This window comes from Chenopodium quinoa, unplaced genomic scaffold, assembly GCF_001683475.1.
Source record: "Chenopodium quinoa cultivar QQ74 unplaced genomic scaffold, ASM168347v1, whole genome shotgun sequence".
NCBI classification, from domain to species: domain Eukaryota; kingdom Viridiplantae; phylum Streptophyta; class Magnoliopsida; order Caryophyllales; family Amaranthaceae; genus Chenopodium; species Chenopodium quinoa.
In genome coordinates this window covers 4,616,906-4,632,861 of record NW_018742763.1, presented here as the reverse complement: position 1 = coordinate 4,632,861, position 15,956 = coordinate 4,616,906, and the positions used below count along the sequence as shown (strand labels likewise).

The window sequence follows — 15,956 nt, the reverse complement described above, 5'->3', positions numbered from 1 at the left end:
GCAAGTCAAGCCTAATTCTCTCACAACATGGAGGGAAATTGTCCAAGCATTCTTGAAAAGGTTCATCTCCGAAGAGAAAACCGCCGATATGAGGAGGAAGATTGCATCTTTTAAACAAGAGGCGGAGGAAAGCCTTAGTGAAGCTTGGGAGAGGTTTAAAGCATGTCCTCACCATGAATACAATCAAAGCTTACTCATAAGATTCTTCTACGATGGATTGGAGCCAATGTCTAGAGCCAACTTCGACGCGGGGGCGGGTGGAAAATTGATCAAAGTCCCTCAAAACCAAGTTGAAGAAACAATTGAAGAGGTGGCGAAGAACTATTCTTGGGGAAGTAGAAGGAGGAATGCACCTAGAAAGGGTGGAAATTATGAGTTGGAGAAGGTTGATCAATTACAAAATCAAATTGAGACGTTGACAAAAGGGCTTGCAAAGTTGAATACAAATATCAATAGTGGTGCAAGCTCCTCCCAAGTTAACTCTTTCTCTTGTCAAAATTGTGGTGGTACAAACCACGATACATCTTATTGTGGAGGTTTGAGCCCGGAGCATGTCGCGGCTTATAACACAAGGCAAGATGGATATAGGGGAAGTGGTGGAGGAGTAGCTTGGAGACAACCACCACCCGGATTTGCAAACCAACCCCAACAATGGAACCAACAAGCTCAACAACCTTACAATTCCAACCCACAATACCAAAACCAAAACCCTCCTACATACCAAAACCAAAACCCAAAGGGAAACTACCCAAGGAACCATCAATAAAATAGCCAACACCATTACCAAAATCAAAATTAAGCAACTCAAAGGAGTCAAGAGCAAGTGTCTCAACCCGATTCTACTCAAACCAAAATTCTCCAACAACTCCAAGCCATGAATCAACAAATGCAAGAGCTTAAGGATCACAACAAGATGGTTGATTCTCAATTAGCTCAAGTGGCCGAAAATTATTCCTTAAACTCTTCTTCTAAAATACCCGGACAACCAAACACAAACACATCTCACAACCTCAAACAACCCGACACATGCAAGGCGATCACCTTGAAATCGGGAGCTTCTTATGAAGGCCCAAAAGGGAGTGAGGAGGTAGAGAAAGAAGGGGAAGATAAGAAGGGAGATGAGGAGGCAAATGTTGAGAAAGAAGATGGAGACAAGAAGTCCAAGGGTAAGGACCCCATTGACATTAGCAAGTATGATAATCCGGTACCTTATCCCGGGAGGGTTGCGGAGCGAAGGTTGAATGACAAATTTGCAAAGTTTCTTGATGTGATGAAAGGGTTACACATCAACCTACCTTTCCTTAAAGTGGTGACACAAATGCTATCTTATTCAAAGTTCCTCAAAGATATCCTATCGAACAAAAGGAAGCTCAAGGATGAATTTATTACACTTCCACATCAAGTGAGTGCGCTTGTTCAACATAAGATGCCAAAGAAGCAAAGAGACCCCGACAGTTTCACATTGCCGGTCAAGATTGGCAACTTGGGGCCCAAAGGAGCTCTAGCCGACCTTGGGGCTAGTGTTAGCTTAATGTCGTTGTCCATTGCTCAACAATTGAATATCGAGATGATACCCACAAGGAAGACCATTCAACTAGCCGACCGATTGGTTAAGTTTCTTTGTGGACAAATTAAAGATGTCCCCATTCAAGTGGGACACATCTATGTACCTTGTGATTTTGTTGTAATGGATATGGAGAAGGATGAGAACACTCCTTTGATTCATGTATGGGAAACATTGAAGACATTGGGGGTCGTCATTAATTGCAAAAACAATACCATTACTTGTGAAGTAGCCGATGAAAAGATTGTTTTTGAATTCTCTAAGCTACTCAAGACCCCCATGGTTGAGAAGTGTTATAGGGTTGATGTGGTAGGTGAGGAGTTGGATCGTTTGGGAAGGGTTATGATGAGCCCTCAAGATCCAATGGTTGAGGCTCTTACATGCGAGGAAGAGTACTACTCTCACGAGGCAAAGGAGTTTGTCATGACTATTGAAGAAGCCAAAAGAGAGGAAGAGAACGATCCTAAGCATGAAAAGCTAGCACCAGAAGAGGACAAATTGGAGGAGAGTTCTAAGCCTCCTCCCAAGGTAGAACTCAAACCCCTCCCCCCCTCTTTGAAATATGCTTACCTTGGAAATGAAGTGGAATACCCGGTTATTGTCAATGTTATCCTTGATGGGCATGATTTGGAAAAATTGCTTGACGTTTTGAGAAAATATGGAAGTGTGATAGGGTATAGCATTGATGATATCAAGGGTATTAGTCCTTCGTTGTTCATGCATCGAATCCATCTTGAGAATGATGATGCCACCTCCATTGAGCCTCTAAAAAGGTTAAATCCTAACCTTAAAGAGGTAATAAAAAAGGAGATTTTGAAACTACGTGAAGCGGGGATTATCTATGTTATCTCCGATAGCAAATGGGTAAGCTCGGTTCACGTAGTTCCTAAGAAAGGTGGCATGACCATACTCAAGAATGAGAAGGGAGAGGACATCTCCACCCGAACGGTGACCGGGTGGAGAATGTGCATTGATTATCGGAAGTTGAATAAAAATACAAAAAAAGATCACTTCCCTTTCCCTTTCATCGACCAAATGTTGGAAAGGTTATCAAAACATTCCTTCTATTCCTTCTTGGATGGATACTCGGGATTTTTCCAAATCCCAATCCACCCTAAGGTCCAAGAGAAGACCACTTTCACTTGTCCTTATGGGACATTCGCATACCGAAGGATGCCTTTCGGCCTATGCAACACCCCATCTACTTTCCAACGATGCATGACCTCCATTTTCTCTGAAATGTTGGAGAATGAAATTGAAGTATTCATGGATGATTTCAGTGTAGGCGGCTCCTCTTTTGACATGTGCTTATTTAACCTCGAAAAAGTCTTGAAGCGATGTCAGGAGACGAGCCTTGTTTTGAATTGGGAAAAATGTCATTTTATGGTTGAGGAGGGGATTGTCCTCGGCCATAAGGTGTCAAAAAGAGGGATTGAAGTTGACCCGGCTAAGGTGTCGGTAATAACCAAGCTACCCCCGCCTACTTCCATTACAGGAGTAAGGGCTTTCTTGGGGCACGCGGGTTTTTACCGGAGGTTTATCAAAGATTTCTCCACTATATCTAAACCTTTAACCGAATTGCTTCAAAGGATAAAGATTTTTGTTTTGATGATAGTTGCCTTCGAGCCTTCAATAAGCTCAAGGAAGCTCTCACATCTGCTCCTGTAGTGTAAGCTCCAGATTGGAGCTTGCCATTTGAACTAATGTGTGATGCTAGTGACTTCGCAGTGGGAGCCGCATTAGGTCAAAGAGCAGGAGGCAAGCTGCATGTTATTTCCTATGCTAGTAGAACCTTGGATGATGCCCAAAAGAATTATACTACTACAGAAAAGGAGATGCTTGCAATTGTGTTTGCTATGGACATGTTTCGACCCTATCTTGTTTGTTCCAAAGTGATAGTGTACACGGACCATGCTGCGGTTCGATACTTAATGAACAAGAACGATGCAAAGCCTAGGCTAATATAATGGGTCCTCCTCCTTCAAGATTTTGACATTGAAATGAGGGATAAGAAGGGGGCCGAAAACCATGTTGCCGATCACTTGTCTAGATTACCTCATAATGATGTTGAAAGTGTTCCGATAATTGAGGAGATGGGTGTTGAGACCCTTATGGCTATTGCTTCTTCTCCTAGTTCGTGGTTTGCAGATTTCGCAAATTACCTAGCTAGTGGAATTATCCCATACCAATACTCATCTCAGCAAAAGAAGAGGTTTTTCAAGGAAGTAAGGCGATATTTTTGGGACGAGCCATTATTATTCAAAAAATGTGGGGATGGTATTTTCCGGAGATGTGTCTCGGACCATGAAATTGAGGGTGTGCTCAAACATTGCCATTCACTACCGTGTGGAGGACATGGTGGTGTGACTAAAACTACGGCTAACATCTCTCAATCCCTTCTATAGTGGTCTACCATGCATCGTGATGCCCAACGATACATATCTAGGTGTGATAGGTGCCAAAGAGCGGGAGGCATCACAAAACGGGATGAAATGCCTCAATTAGGTATCCTTGAATTTGAACCGTTTGATGTTTGGGGGGTTGATTTCATGGGTCCATTCGTGTCCTCATGTGGAAATGCTTATATATTAGTTGCGGTTGACTACGTGACCAAGTGGATAGAGGCTATACCATCGCCAACCAACGACTACAAAGTAGTCCTCAAGCTTCTAAGGAAGATCATTTTTCCAAGATTTGGGGTGCCTCGGACTCTCATTAGTGATGGTGGATCGCACTTTGCCAAGAATCAGCTTGATGCCTTCCTCAAGAAATATGGTGTCCACTATAAAGTAGGGCTCCCATATCATCCCCAAACCCAAGGCCAAGTTGAGGTATCGATCCGAGAGATCAAGAACCTACTTGAGAAGATGGTGAACCGGACTCGAAAGGATTGGTCCCTAAAACTTGATGTTACTCTATGGGCCCTTAGAACGGCCTACAAAGCCCCGATAGGAACTACTCCATACCGGTTGGTTTATGGCAAGGCTTTCCATCTCCCGGTAGAGTAGGAACATTAGGCTTGGTGGGCCATCAAGGAGCTTAATATGGACCTTGGGGAAGACGAAAAGAAAAGGTTGATGAAATTGAATGAACTAGAGGAGCATCGTTTCGATGCATACGAGAATTCAAGGCTTTAAAAGGAGAAAACAAAGAAGTGGCATGATCAAAGGATAAGGTTCAAGGAATTCAAGGTTGGAGATGAAGTTCTACTTTTCAACTCTAGACTTCGTCTTTTCCCCGGAAAACTAAAATCCAAATGGTCCGGTCCTTTCAAGATTTCTAATGTCACTCCTTATGGGTCCTTCGAGCTAAATGCGGGCGATCACAAATTTTGGGTTAATGGACACCGCATCAAACTCTATCATTCAGGGAACGAAGTTGGTCGTATTGAGTACCTTAGGCTTGATCCTATGGATTACAAGCCTTCTCTCGTTGAACCTTAATGAATCGGAACAATGGTCAAGCTAATGACCTTAAAAAGAAGCGCTTCTCGGGAGGCAACCCGAGCCCCTTTCTCCCTTCTATTCTTTGAATTTTTAATTTTTGTACCTAGATTTTATGATTGGATCTAATCCATGTTGTTTTTATTGTAGGTCAAGTAGGCCGGAAGAAGGAGCACAATGAAGAGAATTAACGACATTCACGCGCTTTTGATGATCTCGGGATGGGAGCTCTCGAAGCCAAATCCGTAATATAGGAATATTGTCGTTTTGAACTTGAAATTTTGTATGCTTTTGATGGGGTTGTAATATTTGATAAACATTTTAGTTTTATGTGTTAGGGATTTTTAGTAGAGTTAGAGAACTTTTTAAATCGAAGAAGTTTGAGAGTTTTCTGTAGATGCCTTGAGAGGGCTCGACAGGGCGCTCATGAGGTCTGTGCGGGCGCGCAGAGTCCCTAGCGCGGGCGCGCACTTTCTGATAAAAAAGGGGGCAATGTTTCTGTAGATGGCATTCGCGCCCGTGAGAGAGCTCTCACATGTACTGCGCGGGCGCGCAGGATGTGTTCGCGGGCGCGCAGGTGGTTTTGCGCGGGCGCGCATGTAGTGTGCGCGGGCGCGCACGACTCCAGTTCAGAAAACACAGGTATGCCTCTTTCGTCTTCATTTTCACTTTCATGCTGTCACTTCTCTCTCTCTCCTAAGCCCTAACCTCCATTACTAACCTCCATCATACCTCAAGATCTTCACTTTTCCTCCCCAATTCTCCCTCCAAATTCATCAAACACTCACCAAAACCTCACTTTGCACACTTTTGCTCATCAAAAACCCTTGAATCTCACCCACGAAATTTCAAGAAAACTCCAAATACCCCAATCTCCCATTGCACGAAGATAGCCCCCTCGGTGAAGTTTTCGTTCGAATTTTCATCTTCAAGAAGGTATATCTAACTCCCTAAGCCTAATTTCTGCTACATTTTGATAGAATTCATGATAGACTTCTTGAATTTGTGATGTATGTGGGAGAAATTTTGACTCAATTGAAATACATGTGATATTTTTGCAATTCTTATGATTATATTCGCATGTATATGATTATTCTGGCAAATATGTGATTCATTATACTTGTGAATGATTTGCAATTTTTGGGATTTTCTTGAAATAGTTAGGGAATTGTGAATTGTTAGATATAGGTATTTGTGGGTTTATGATATGTAAATTGTTGGCCATGAATTTCATGATGAGTGTGAGTAAATAGGGGAATTTTGAGAATTGTTTGGGTGATGTATACATCTCATGAGCTCCTTCCCTATTGACTAACTTTGCTACATTGTTGTTGTATTTGTTGTGCTAATTGTTGTTTTGTAGGATTTCGCTTGATAGTGAGATTGAATTTTTGGGTTGGTACTCTTCGAATTGTGGTTTGGGTTGATATTTTCGGTGTTTTGGTGTGAAATTCTTTGTGGTATAAACTTTTGAGAAGTGGTTGGGGCGAAGATGTTGAAATTCAGTAGAAAACGATCAAAGAGTGGGACGGAACCACAACCCTCCCAACCTTCCCAATCCCAACAACTTCAACAACAACAACATCAACAACAACAACAACAACATCAACAACAACAACAACAACATCAACATCAACAACATCAACACCAACAACAACAGCAACAACAATTCTTCCAAAGCCAAGGCTTGGAAATCCTTAAGCAGCGAATGGGGAGCCTCCAGTTGGGTGTTCAAAGCCTATTTGAAACCCAGCAAGGTATGTTTCTCCAAAAACAGTCTATTTATGATATGCATGTAGATAGAGGCGATGTCACGCCTCCGGTCAATTATCCATATTGGCCTCCCCAACATGGCCCAGTGCCATCGTGGGGGGGGGGGGGGTGACAACGCCCCTACCTACCCCTATTGGCAAGGGCCTTCCAAGCCAAATAGGGTGCGCCATGATTTCCCTGACGTATCCGGGTCCTATGATTATAGGTTGCCGGGTGGTAGTGATTATAGGGGTGATCCCAATTACCCCTATGTTGACCCCACCCACCCCCAACCCCTAACCATCCCTCCCCAATTCGACTCGTTGCCTACTTGGCAACAGGAACTCTTCCGAGGTCATTATGGTTGGCCTCCAGGCTACACTGGAGGTTGGGATCCCCACGGCCCACCTGACGGCTTCTCCTACGGGGATATGGGGCCGGACTCCGGTGATGCTGGCCCTAGTGGGAACTAGCCCCCTGTTTTTCTTGGCTATTCCCCATGTCCTTCTCTTCCTTTGTTTTGTCTTGGAGCAACGATGTCGTTACTCCTTCTAAGTGTGGGGGGGGGGGGTATAAGTGTCAGGAGTCGATTCTTTTGTATATAAGGGGCTTGCATCACTATAGCGTGGGGGGGAAATCTTAGCTTCCTGTCTATTTCCACTGCTTTTATTTGATATCTTGTTGTTTTTGCTGTTTATGATGGGAAGATCTAATCCTTTGTATATAGTTTATGCTCCTTTTCTTTCTTTCTTTTTGTTGTGTTTTCCTTGTCTCACTGATGCAGATTGAAGAAGGAACTTCAAAAACAACTCACCCGCACTTCAAATTGGAAACCCGATGGTGAGTATGGTATGACTGCGCATTCCAATTTCAAGCGGCATTCGGTGAGACCCTTCCTCTTTCTTTTTTTTCTTTTTGGTGTGTTTAGTTTTCCTTCTTAGCCTAGGAAGGAGTTGAATGGTTCGAGGATGTTTGCATGCGGTTCCAAGGACTCTGGGATCGTTGGTATTGATACCGAACGATCACTTGTATGTCGATTGGGATTTATTTGAATCTTTATGCCTCATAGGTGAACCCTCTTTACTCCTTTCTTTAGTTTCATTTCCTTTTTTTATTTTGTGATAAGCATAATTATGGCATGATGATATAGTGGTATTTTGGAACTTGCTTACTACGTTCGGACTCTATTTCCGTGATGATGCACCTTAGAATGCTAGTTTCTTCGTTCTTAACTTTGTGATGAGATGCACATTTCGAGATCGTTTTTGATCGAATTAGTCGAGTCTTAGTCAAAGTAGCAAGGGCAAGAACTAGTGATGGCATTTGAACCCTTAGTTCACGATTTGTAGTACGACGGAGTTGCTCCTCATAGTGGATTTGACGCCGCCTAGTTGGTTGTTGCTTGCTCTTCTCATCCCTAGTGAGGTTCATTTTGTTCACGCCTTCATCAATTTGTTGAGCAGCGTTTTTAGGATCCTCATCTATGCACGTTTGAATCCTTGTGTTGATTATTAGTTCCCAAGATCGTGACCTTGGACTTTTGGGGGAGGAAAAGGGCATCATTTCTCATTTTCATTTATATTCTCTTTTATTTAGTTACAAATTTGATTTTCTCTTTTGCATCAACCTCCTTGCCAACCAATTTGAGCCTAATGTTTCCCATTCTTGTCTCAACCCTATTACAAGCTTAAGGGCCTATGTTTTACCAACCCTTTTAGTTAGTGAAGCACTTGGCTTGTAAGGCTAGTATGAAGAGCGTAGTGGATATGAGCATGAACCTTTGATGAAATTGGTTTGGAGCAAATTCTTGAGATGAAAGCCTAAATTTGAGCATGAAAGAAAAATTGGGAAGTGTGATGCTTTGAGCCAAAAAAAAAAAAAGTGATATGAGAAATTGATCTATCTTGTGTATCCTTGAATAAAGTTAGTGATGAGAATGAAATAAAAATGTTTGGATGTTCGTTTGAGTTGTGGCTATGTCTTGGATTTTTACCTTGAGGGCTGCCCTTCCTCTTGCTTCACTTAGGGATTACCGCCACTATTTAAAATTGTTCTTCCGACCTCTACCTTAAGCCGTGTCATTACAAACCATGTAAAGCCCCTTAGACCTTAAAAGTCTGTGGTCATTAACCGGTGGAGGGAGATGGTTTCCAACCCTATGGAAAGAGAATGTATAGATGAGATGTCGGGATGATCTTTTACCTCCTCAAAGTAATTCCTTTTTCCGGTTCCTTCGTGGAATCATGAGGAGCCACCTAGGGGGATGATTTGAAGCTAGTGGGGGGAACGCGGACCGTTCTAGAAGGGACTAGGGAGGAAGATGACTCATTAGTTCTCTATGCTTGTCTTAGACTTGATTCTTGCAATCTTTAGCATCTTGAGAAGTGCGTGCACCATTTAGTTGAGAATGAATAATATTATTTGGTGTTGTTTATCATGGTTGAGCCCGAATAAAGCAATCGTCCATCTTGAAATTTGATGTTGTTTTCTTTAAGCCATGCCAAATTATGTTTATCTTTGTAGTGTTCGATTTTTCTTTTTCTCCTCGGTTTTTGCCAAGAGTTGTGAGTTAATCTCTTTGGAAACCTTCACGAGAGCATACTCGTCCTCATAGGCGACTTTGAGGTTTAAATGGCTTGTTGTTTGCGCTAAAAACAATCGTGATTCCTACGAAAGTGAGTTAGTGTATATTCTTATGTCTTTCTTTTATTTTTAATTTGGTTGTCTGCCTTTGTTTCTAATTTGTGTGGCGATCTTGCTTGAGGACAATCAAGAGGTAAATGTGGGGGAATTTGATAAGTGGCTTTTATGCCACTATTCGGGATCCTTTTTCCTATCATTTCCCTCCATTTATCGCTTGTTTAGCCCTATTTTTTCGCGCTTCTCCATATATTGCACAACAATACTATTTCCCTCGTACTTCCCCTCTACTTTACCTTTTTCTGCTGTTTTTGGGTGTTTTCCTGTGTTTTGCAGGTAAACCAGTCGATACGTGAAGTAGAAGAAAGTTCGGGATAGTTTCGAGAGCCGGTTTCAATAGCAAATCAAGTGAGGAGCTTTAAACAAGCTGTGCGCCCAGGAGAGCCCTCTCTCCCGCTCTGCGCGGGCGCGCAACCCAAGGGAGAGGGCGCGCATTAAAGGCCAAATCAGGATGTAAACCTCGTAGATGCCTCGCGCCCTGGAGAGGGCGCGCTACTCATCCTGCGCGGGCGCGATGATTCCTAGAGAGGGCGCGCTACTCATCCTGCGCGTGCGCGATGATTCCTGGAGAGGGCGCGTTGATTAGCTTGAACTCTTGAAGATAGAAGGCAACTTTCTGTAGATGTCAAGCACGCTCAGTAGAGGGCGCGCACACGGAAGTTGGCGGGCGCGCAGCCTTCAGTAGAGGGTGCGCACATCATCCTGCACGGGCGCGCACGCCGCCAGCCCAGCCCGTTTTTATTTCCCTACTTAAAAGCTGATTTGAAAAGGGAATGAAGGCAGCTATTCCATTTAGGGTAATATGCTTAGAACATTTCTAGAGAGAGAATAGCCTCCATAGATGCTTTTATAAGTTTTTAGAGAGAGAAAATTCAGATTATTAGTCTTTTGTCGCCCAAACTTTAATCTTTAATCTAGATTAGTGCTTTGATCATCCTTGTAATCAATATTGGAGCGTTCTATTGGATTTTTAATGGTTCACCATTGAAGGTTCAAAGACCCATTTTCTTATTTCAATACAAGGTTGAAGCTTTGTGAGCTCTTTCTATCTTAATCCCTTTTGTTTTGGTTTATTTACATATTTCAAGTATTTTTGATTGTTATGTTGATGATTTTGATTATGGCCAATATTTTGGGTATTGTTGATATGAGTAGTTTCTCTCTCCTAGGCTAGACTTTTAGCTAGGGGAAGGGGAATGGATGACTTGGTTGCTATTTGATTAAATACTTGATTTTGGGGATTTAAACCCTTGTTGTATGAACTTGTGCTTATTGTCATATGGTTGATGTTGTGCACCATTGACTATATATTTATATGTCCTAATTGATGCGCGGGAGTGATCATTTTAGGATAGATCGTGGTTTATACATTGCTTAATCAATTGCATGGGAATGAATTGTGTTAAGTAGGATCCTTGCTCCCTTGGTTGCGAATCCTTTATTATCTATGCGTTTAGCTCTTAATCTCAAAGTTTGATGTTCCCCGATCCCCCTATCGTTTTTAATCTCATAGTTTCCAATACTTGTTAGTCTTTGTTAATTGTTAGAGTAATTTTGGTAGGCTTAGTTTATTTATTGTCTTGTTTTCCACCACTCTTATTCATATACACCCCTTTTAAAACTCTATTGTTAGCACTTAGCGTTGCAATCTCCCGTTTCTCCGTGGATCTCGACCCTTGCTTGCCTCTATACTCATTTAGGTAATCTAGGATTAATTTGATAGGAAAGTGTATTAACGACGACATTTCGTTCCTCATTAGAAGTCATGCATCGTTTGAAAGTTGAGGGAGCATTTCATAACCCGAATGACATTCTTTGGTATGCAAATATCCCATATGGACATGTAAAAGTAGTTTTCTTTCGATTACTTGGATGGATTGGAATTTGGAAAAAGCCGAAATATCCATCCAAGAAGCAAAAGAAAGCATGATGGGAGAGTCTTTCCAACACTTGGTCCATGAAGGGAGAGGAAAATGATCTTTCTTGGTGTTTTTGTTGAACTTCCTATGATCAATGCACATCCTCCACCCGGTCACCGTCCGGGTGGAGATTTCCTCTCCTCCTTCTCCCTTGACAATGGTCATTCCACCCTTTTTGGAACCACGTGAACCGGGCTAATCCACTTGCTATCGGATATAGCATAGATTATACCCGCTTCACGCAATTTCAAAATTTCTTTCTTGACAACCTCTTGGAGGTTGGGGTTCAACCTCCTTTGAGGCTTAATGGAGGTGGATTGATCATCCTCAAGGTGAATACGATGCATGCACAAAGACGGGCTAATACCCTTGATATCATCAATGCTATACCCTATCACATTTCTATATTTTCTCAAAACAACAAGCAATTTTTCCAAATCAAGACCATCAAGGGAAGCATTGACAATAATAGGGTATTCCCCTTCATTTCCAAGATAAGCATATTTCAAAATAGGGGGAAGGGGTTTGAGTTCTACCTTGGGAGAAGGCTTAGAACTCTCCTCTAATTTTCCTCCTCAAGTTCTAGCTCATCATGCTTAGGATCATTTTCTTCCTCCTCTTTGGCTTCTTCAATGGCCATGACGAACTCCTTTGCTTTTGAGAGAAGTACTCTTCCTCACATGAGAGAGCTTCAACCATTGGATCTTGAGGACTCATCATAACCCTTCCCAAACGATCCAATTCTTCATTCACAACATCAACCCTATAGCACTTCTCAACCATGGGGGTCTTGAGTAGCTTAGAGAATTCAAAGACAATTTTCTCATCGGCTACCTCACATGTAATGGTATTGTTCTTGCAATTGATCACCGCCCCCAAGGTCTTAAGAGCTTCACGACCCAAAATCAAGGGAGTATCCACATCTTCTTCCATGTCCATCACTACAAAATCACAAGGCACATAGATGTGCCCAACTTGAATAGGGACATCTTCAAGCTCACCACAAGGTAGCTTCACCGAACGGTCGGCCAATTGAATGGTTTTCCTTGTGGGGATCATCTTAATATTAAGCTTTTGAGCAATGGATAGAGGAATCAAGCTAACACTTGCTCCAAGGTCGGCTAAGGCTCCCCTAGCTTCCATGTTCCCAATCTTGACCGGTAAAGTGAAACTTCCCGGATCCTTTTGCTTCTTGGGCATTTTGTGTTGAACAAGTGCACTCACTTTATGGGGAAGAGTGATAAGCTCATCATTAAGCTTCCTCTTGTTAGTGAGAATGTCTTTCAAGAACTTAGAGTATGAAGGCATTTGTGTGACTACCTCAATGAAAGGGAGGTTTATGTGCAAGTTCTTCATCACGTTTAAGAACTTTGCAAATTTGTCATTCAATTTTCTCTCCACAAGTCGACTGAGAAAAGGAACCGGTCCATTAAGATTTCTAGCCTCACTAGAAGTTGAGGATGTCACCACATCCTTAGACTTCTTTTTCTCCATACTCCTCTCTTTCTCATCATTCTTCTTCTCTCCAACTTCCTGTTCTTCACCAGCAAACCTCTTCTTCTACCTTCTTTTCTTCATTAACTCCCTCCTTAGGACCCTCATAGGATGTGCCCGATCTCAATGTGATTTCCTTTCAAGAGTCGGGTTTCACGATGTTGAAAGGGTTAGTTTATGGTTGCCCGGGTAGAGTACAGGGCGAGTTGAAAGGAACCCTTTTGGCCAATTGAGCTAGTTGTGAATCAACCATCTTGTTATGGGCCTTGACTTCTTGCATTCGTTGGTTCATGGCTTGAAGTTGTTGAAGAATTTGGGTTTGAGTAGAACCGAGTTGAGACACATGCTCTTGACTCCTTTGAGTTGCTTGATTTTGATTTTGGTATTGGTGTTGATTATTTTGTTAATGGTTCCTTGGGTAGTTTCCCCTTGGGTTTTGGTTTTGGTATTGGTTTTGGTATGGAGGAGGGTTTTGGTATTGTGGGTTGGAATTGTATGGTTGTTGAGGTTGTTGGTTCCATTGTTGGGGTTGGTTTGCAAATCCAGGTGGTGGTTGTTTCCAAGCTACTCCTCCACCATTTCCCCTATATTCATCTTGCCTTGTATTGTATGCCGCTACATGCTCTGGGCTTAACCCTCCACAATAGGATGTGTCATGGTTTGTACCACCACAATTTTTACAAGAGAAAGAGTTGACTTGGGATGAGCTTGCACCACTAGTGACATTGGTGTTCAACCTTGCGAGCCCCTTTGTCAAAAGCTCAATTTGATGTTGCAATTGATAAACCTTTTCCAACTCATACTTTCCACCTTTCTTTGGTGCGTTCCTCCTTCTACCTGCCCAAGAGTAGTTTTTGACTACCTCTTCAATTGTTGCTTCAACTTGATTTTGAGGGACTTTGATCAATTGTCCACCCGCCCCCGCATCCAAGTTAGCTCTAGACATCGGTTCCAATCCATCATAGAAGAACCTCATGAGTAAGCTTTGATTGTATTCATGGTGAGGACATGCTTGCACCAACTCTTTAAACCTCTCCCAAGCTTCACTAAGGCTTTCATCCGCCTCTTGTTCAAAAGATGCAATCTTCCTCCTCATGTCGGCGATTTTCTCTTCGGAGATGAACCTCTTCAAGAATTCTTGGACAATTTCCCTCCATGTTGTGAGAGAATTAGGCTTGACTTGCTTGAGCCACTTCTTTGCTCTCCCCACAAGAGATTGTCGGAATAGATGCATCCGAATGTATTCTTGAGAAACTTGGTTGGTTTGTATCATGGCAAAAAGTTGAAGAAATCTATCAAGATGCTCTATGGGATCTTCACTTGGAGAACCCGAGAATTGCTCCGCTTGAACCATTCGAGTGTATTGAGGATGGATGGTGAAGTTAGTTTCCGTAACGGGTAGCAATATCCCACCGGTGAGCTCATAATCCTCAGGATTACCGAACTCACAAAATAAAACATCCACTTGTTGTCCCGCCATTTCGTCGCCTTGAGAATGTGGGGAACAAGAATCACTCTCACTATAAAAAAAGTAGCACCAAAACCTCGCCCCTCTTCTTGATAAAGTCTACGGACTTGTCTCAAGGTGCGATCGATTTCATGATCAATGTTGTGAGTAGGTGGTCCTTAAGATCTTCTTTGCATTCACCAAAGCTAAGAAAACAATTAGCAATGACTAGCAAGTGAAAAAAGAACAAAGTAAAAAGTAACAAATCCAATAATAACGCAAATTAAGAGTGCAAAACAAGTCGTTTCCCCGGAAACGGCGCCAAAATTTTGATCGGAGGATAATAGGTTGTCGGTTTACTATCCTAGATCAAAATTACAATTTATATCTCCTATCCTAACTCTATCAATTTTAATTTAGATAGTGGTAAGGTAGGGTCGATTCCCAAGGAAACGAGGGTTTAGCACGATTAATACGATATCTAGGATAAATTGCTAGTAACAAAAAGAGATATTGAGATTTGTGTTTGAGGAATCCTATGGGCAAACTATCTACTATTGAGTCTAGTATAAACTAAAAACAAAGGGATTAGACTAAACACTCTTAAATGAAAGTATATGGACTAGATTAAAGGGATAACAATTGCAAAAGCACTAGGGAGAAGGGATTTCAATCACGATAAATGAATAATAATGAAAACCAATGAGGAATTTAACCAAGGAATAGAAAACTCAACCTAAGATAGTTCATTCTCATGCAACTACTCAAGCAAGTTGATGAAATTAATCTCACCTAAACTAAATCGGTCTCATGCATTCAATCAAGGATTAGGGTTTAGAGATTAGAGGTGCACACACTAACTTCAAATATATTTCATCACAAAATCATCAACACAAGGTAAACACCCATCAATATTCAATAGATATTCAATATACATGATATTCACCCCCTTCCCTAGCTAATAACCTAAGCTAGAGAAAGAGGAATAGTCATATTAACTAACTTAAGCCAATATTTAATCACAATACAACCTAGCATGATTCTAAGCTAAAAGAAAATCAAAGAAACAAACAAAGCGTGAATTTTTATGAAGGAAAACTTAAGTAAGAACAATAAAACCAAGAAAATCAAGACTAGAGAAACAAAATTAAAGATTGATATTATGAATTTGAAAGATTAACCAATCATCAAAGTAGTAGCAACAATCTTGAGGAAAGCTTGAATACTTGATTATAAAGATTGATTCTTGAAGAATAATGTTTTCTCTCTCTAAAAGATATGGATTTTCTCTCTCTACAAATGTTTTGAAGCCAATGGAATACTCCCCCCAGAAAAACATAAGCTAAAGACTATTTATAGTGTTCTACCAAAATGAGGAAAAAGGGCAAGGGAGAGGGCTCTCCGAACAGGCTGCCGCGCCCTATCCAAGCTGGGTAATAAGTTTATCAAACCCAGATTTTCGCGCCCACGGGATAAAATACCGCGATTGCGAGTCCTCTTTGCCGCGCCCGCGGCACGCCATCTCCACTTTCTCTTGTTGGCTCAGGACCTCCCTGTCCGCGCCCGTGGCTAAGAAACTTGCTCCCGCGGCCTTTCTTATCAGTGCGCCCTCTCCCTTTTCGCATCTCCACTTCCTT

At 41.9% G+C, this 15,956-nt stretch overlaps 1 protein-coding gene across 1 annotated transcript; it reads right to left on the bottom strand.

The window, feature by feature from the left end:
- Nucleotides 1–11,940: 11,940 nt before the first annotated feature.
- On the bottom strand, nt 11,941–12,872 carry LOC110724337. Its single transcript, XM_021903760.1, has 2 exons — nt 12,218–12,872; nt 11,941–12,032 (listed from the first exon to the last, which is right to left on the bottom strand). The coding sequence occupies exons 1-2, from the start codon at nt 12,870–12,872 to the stop codon at nt 11,941–11,943; spliced, it is 747 nt and encodes a 248-aa protein (XP_021759452.1).
- Nucleotides 12,873–15,956: the final 3,084 nt, after the last annotated feature.

Excerpts from the sequence above, each read along its gene's own strand:
- LOC110724337 (XM_021903760.1), bottom strand. The coding sequence starts at position 12,872 with ATGGAGAAAAAGAAGTCTAAGGATGTGGTGACATCCTCAACTTCTAGT. Across the intron at positions 12,033-12,217 it reads CAAGAACAATACCATTACAT|CAAAGGAGTTCGTCATGGCC; the intron begins GTGAGGTAGCCG and ends TTCTCTCAAAAG.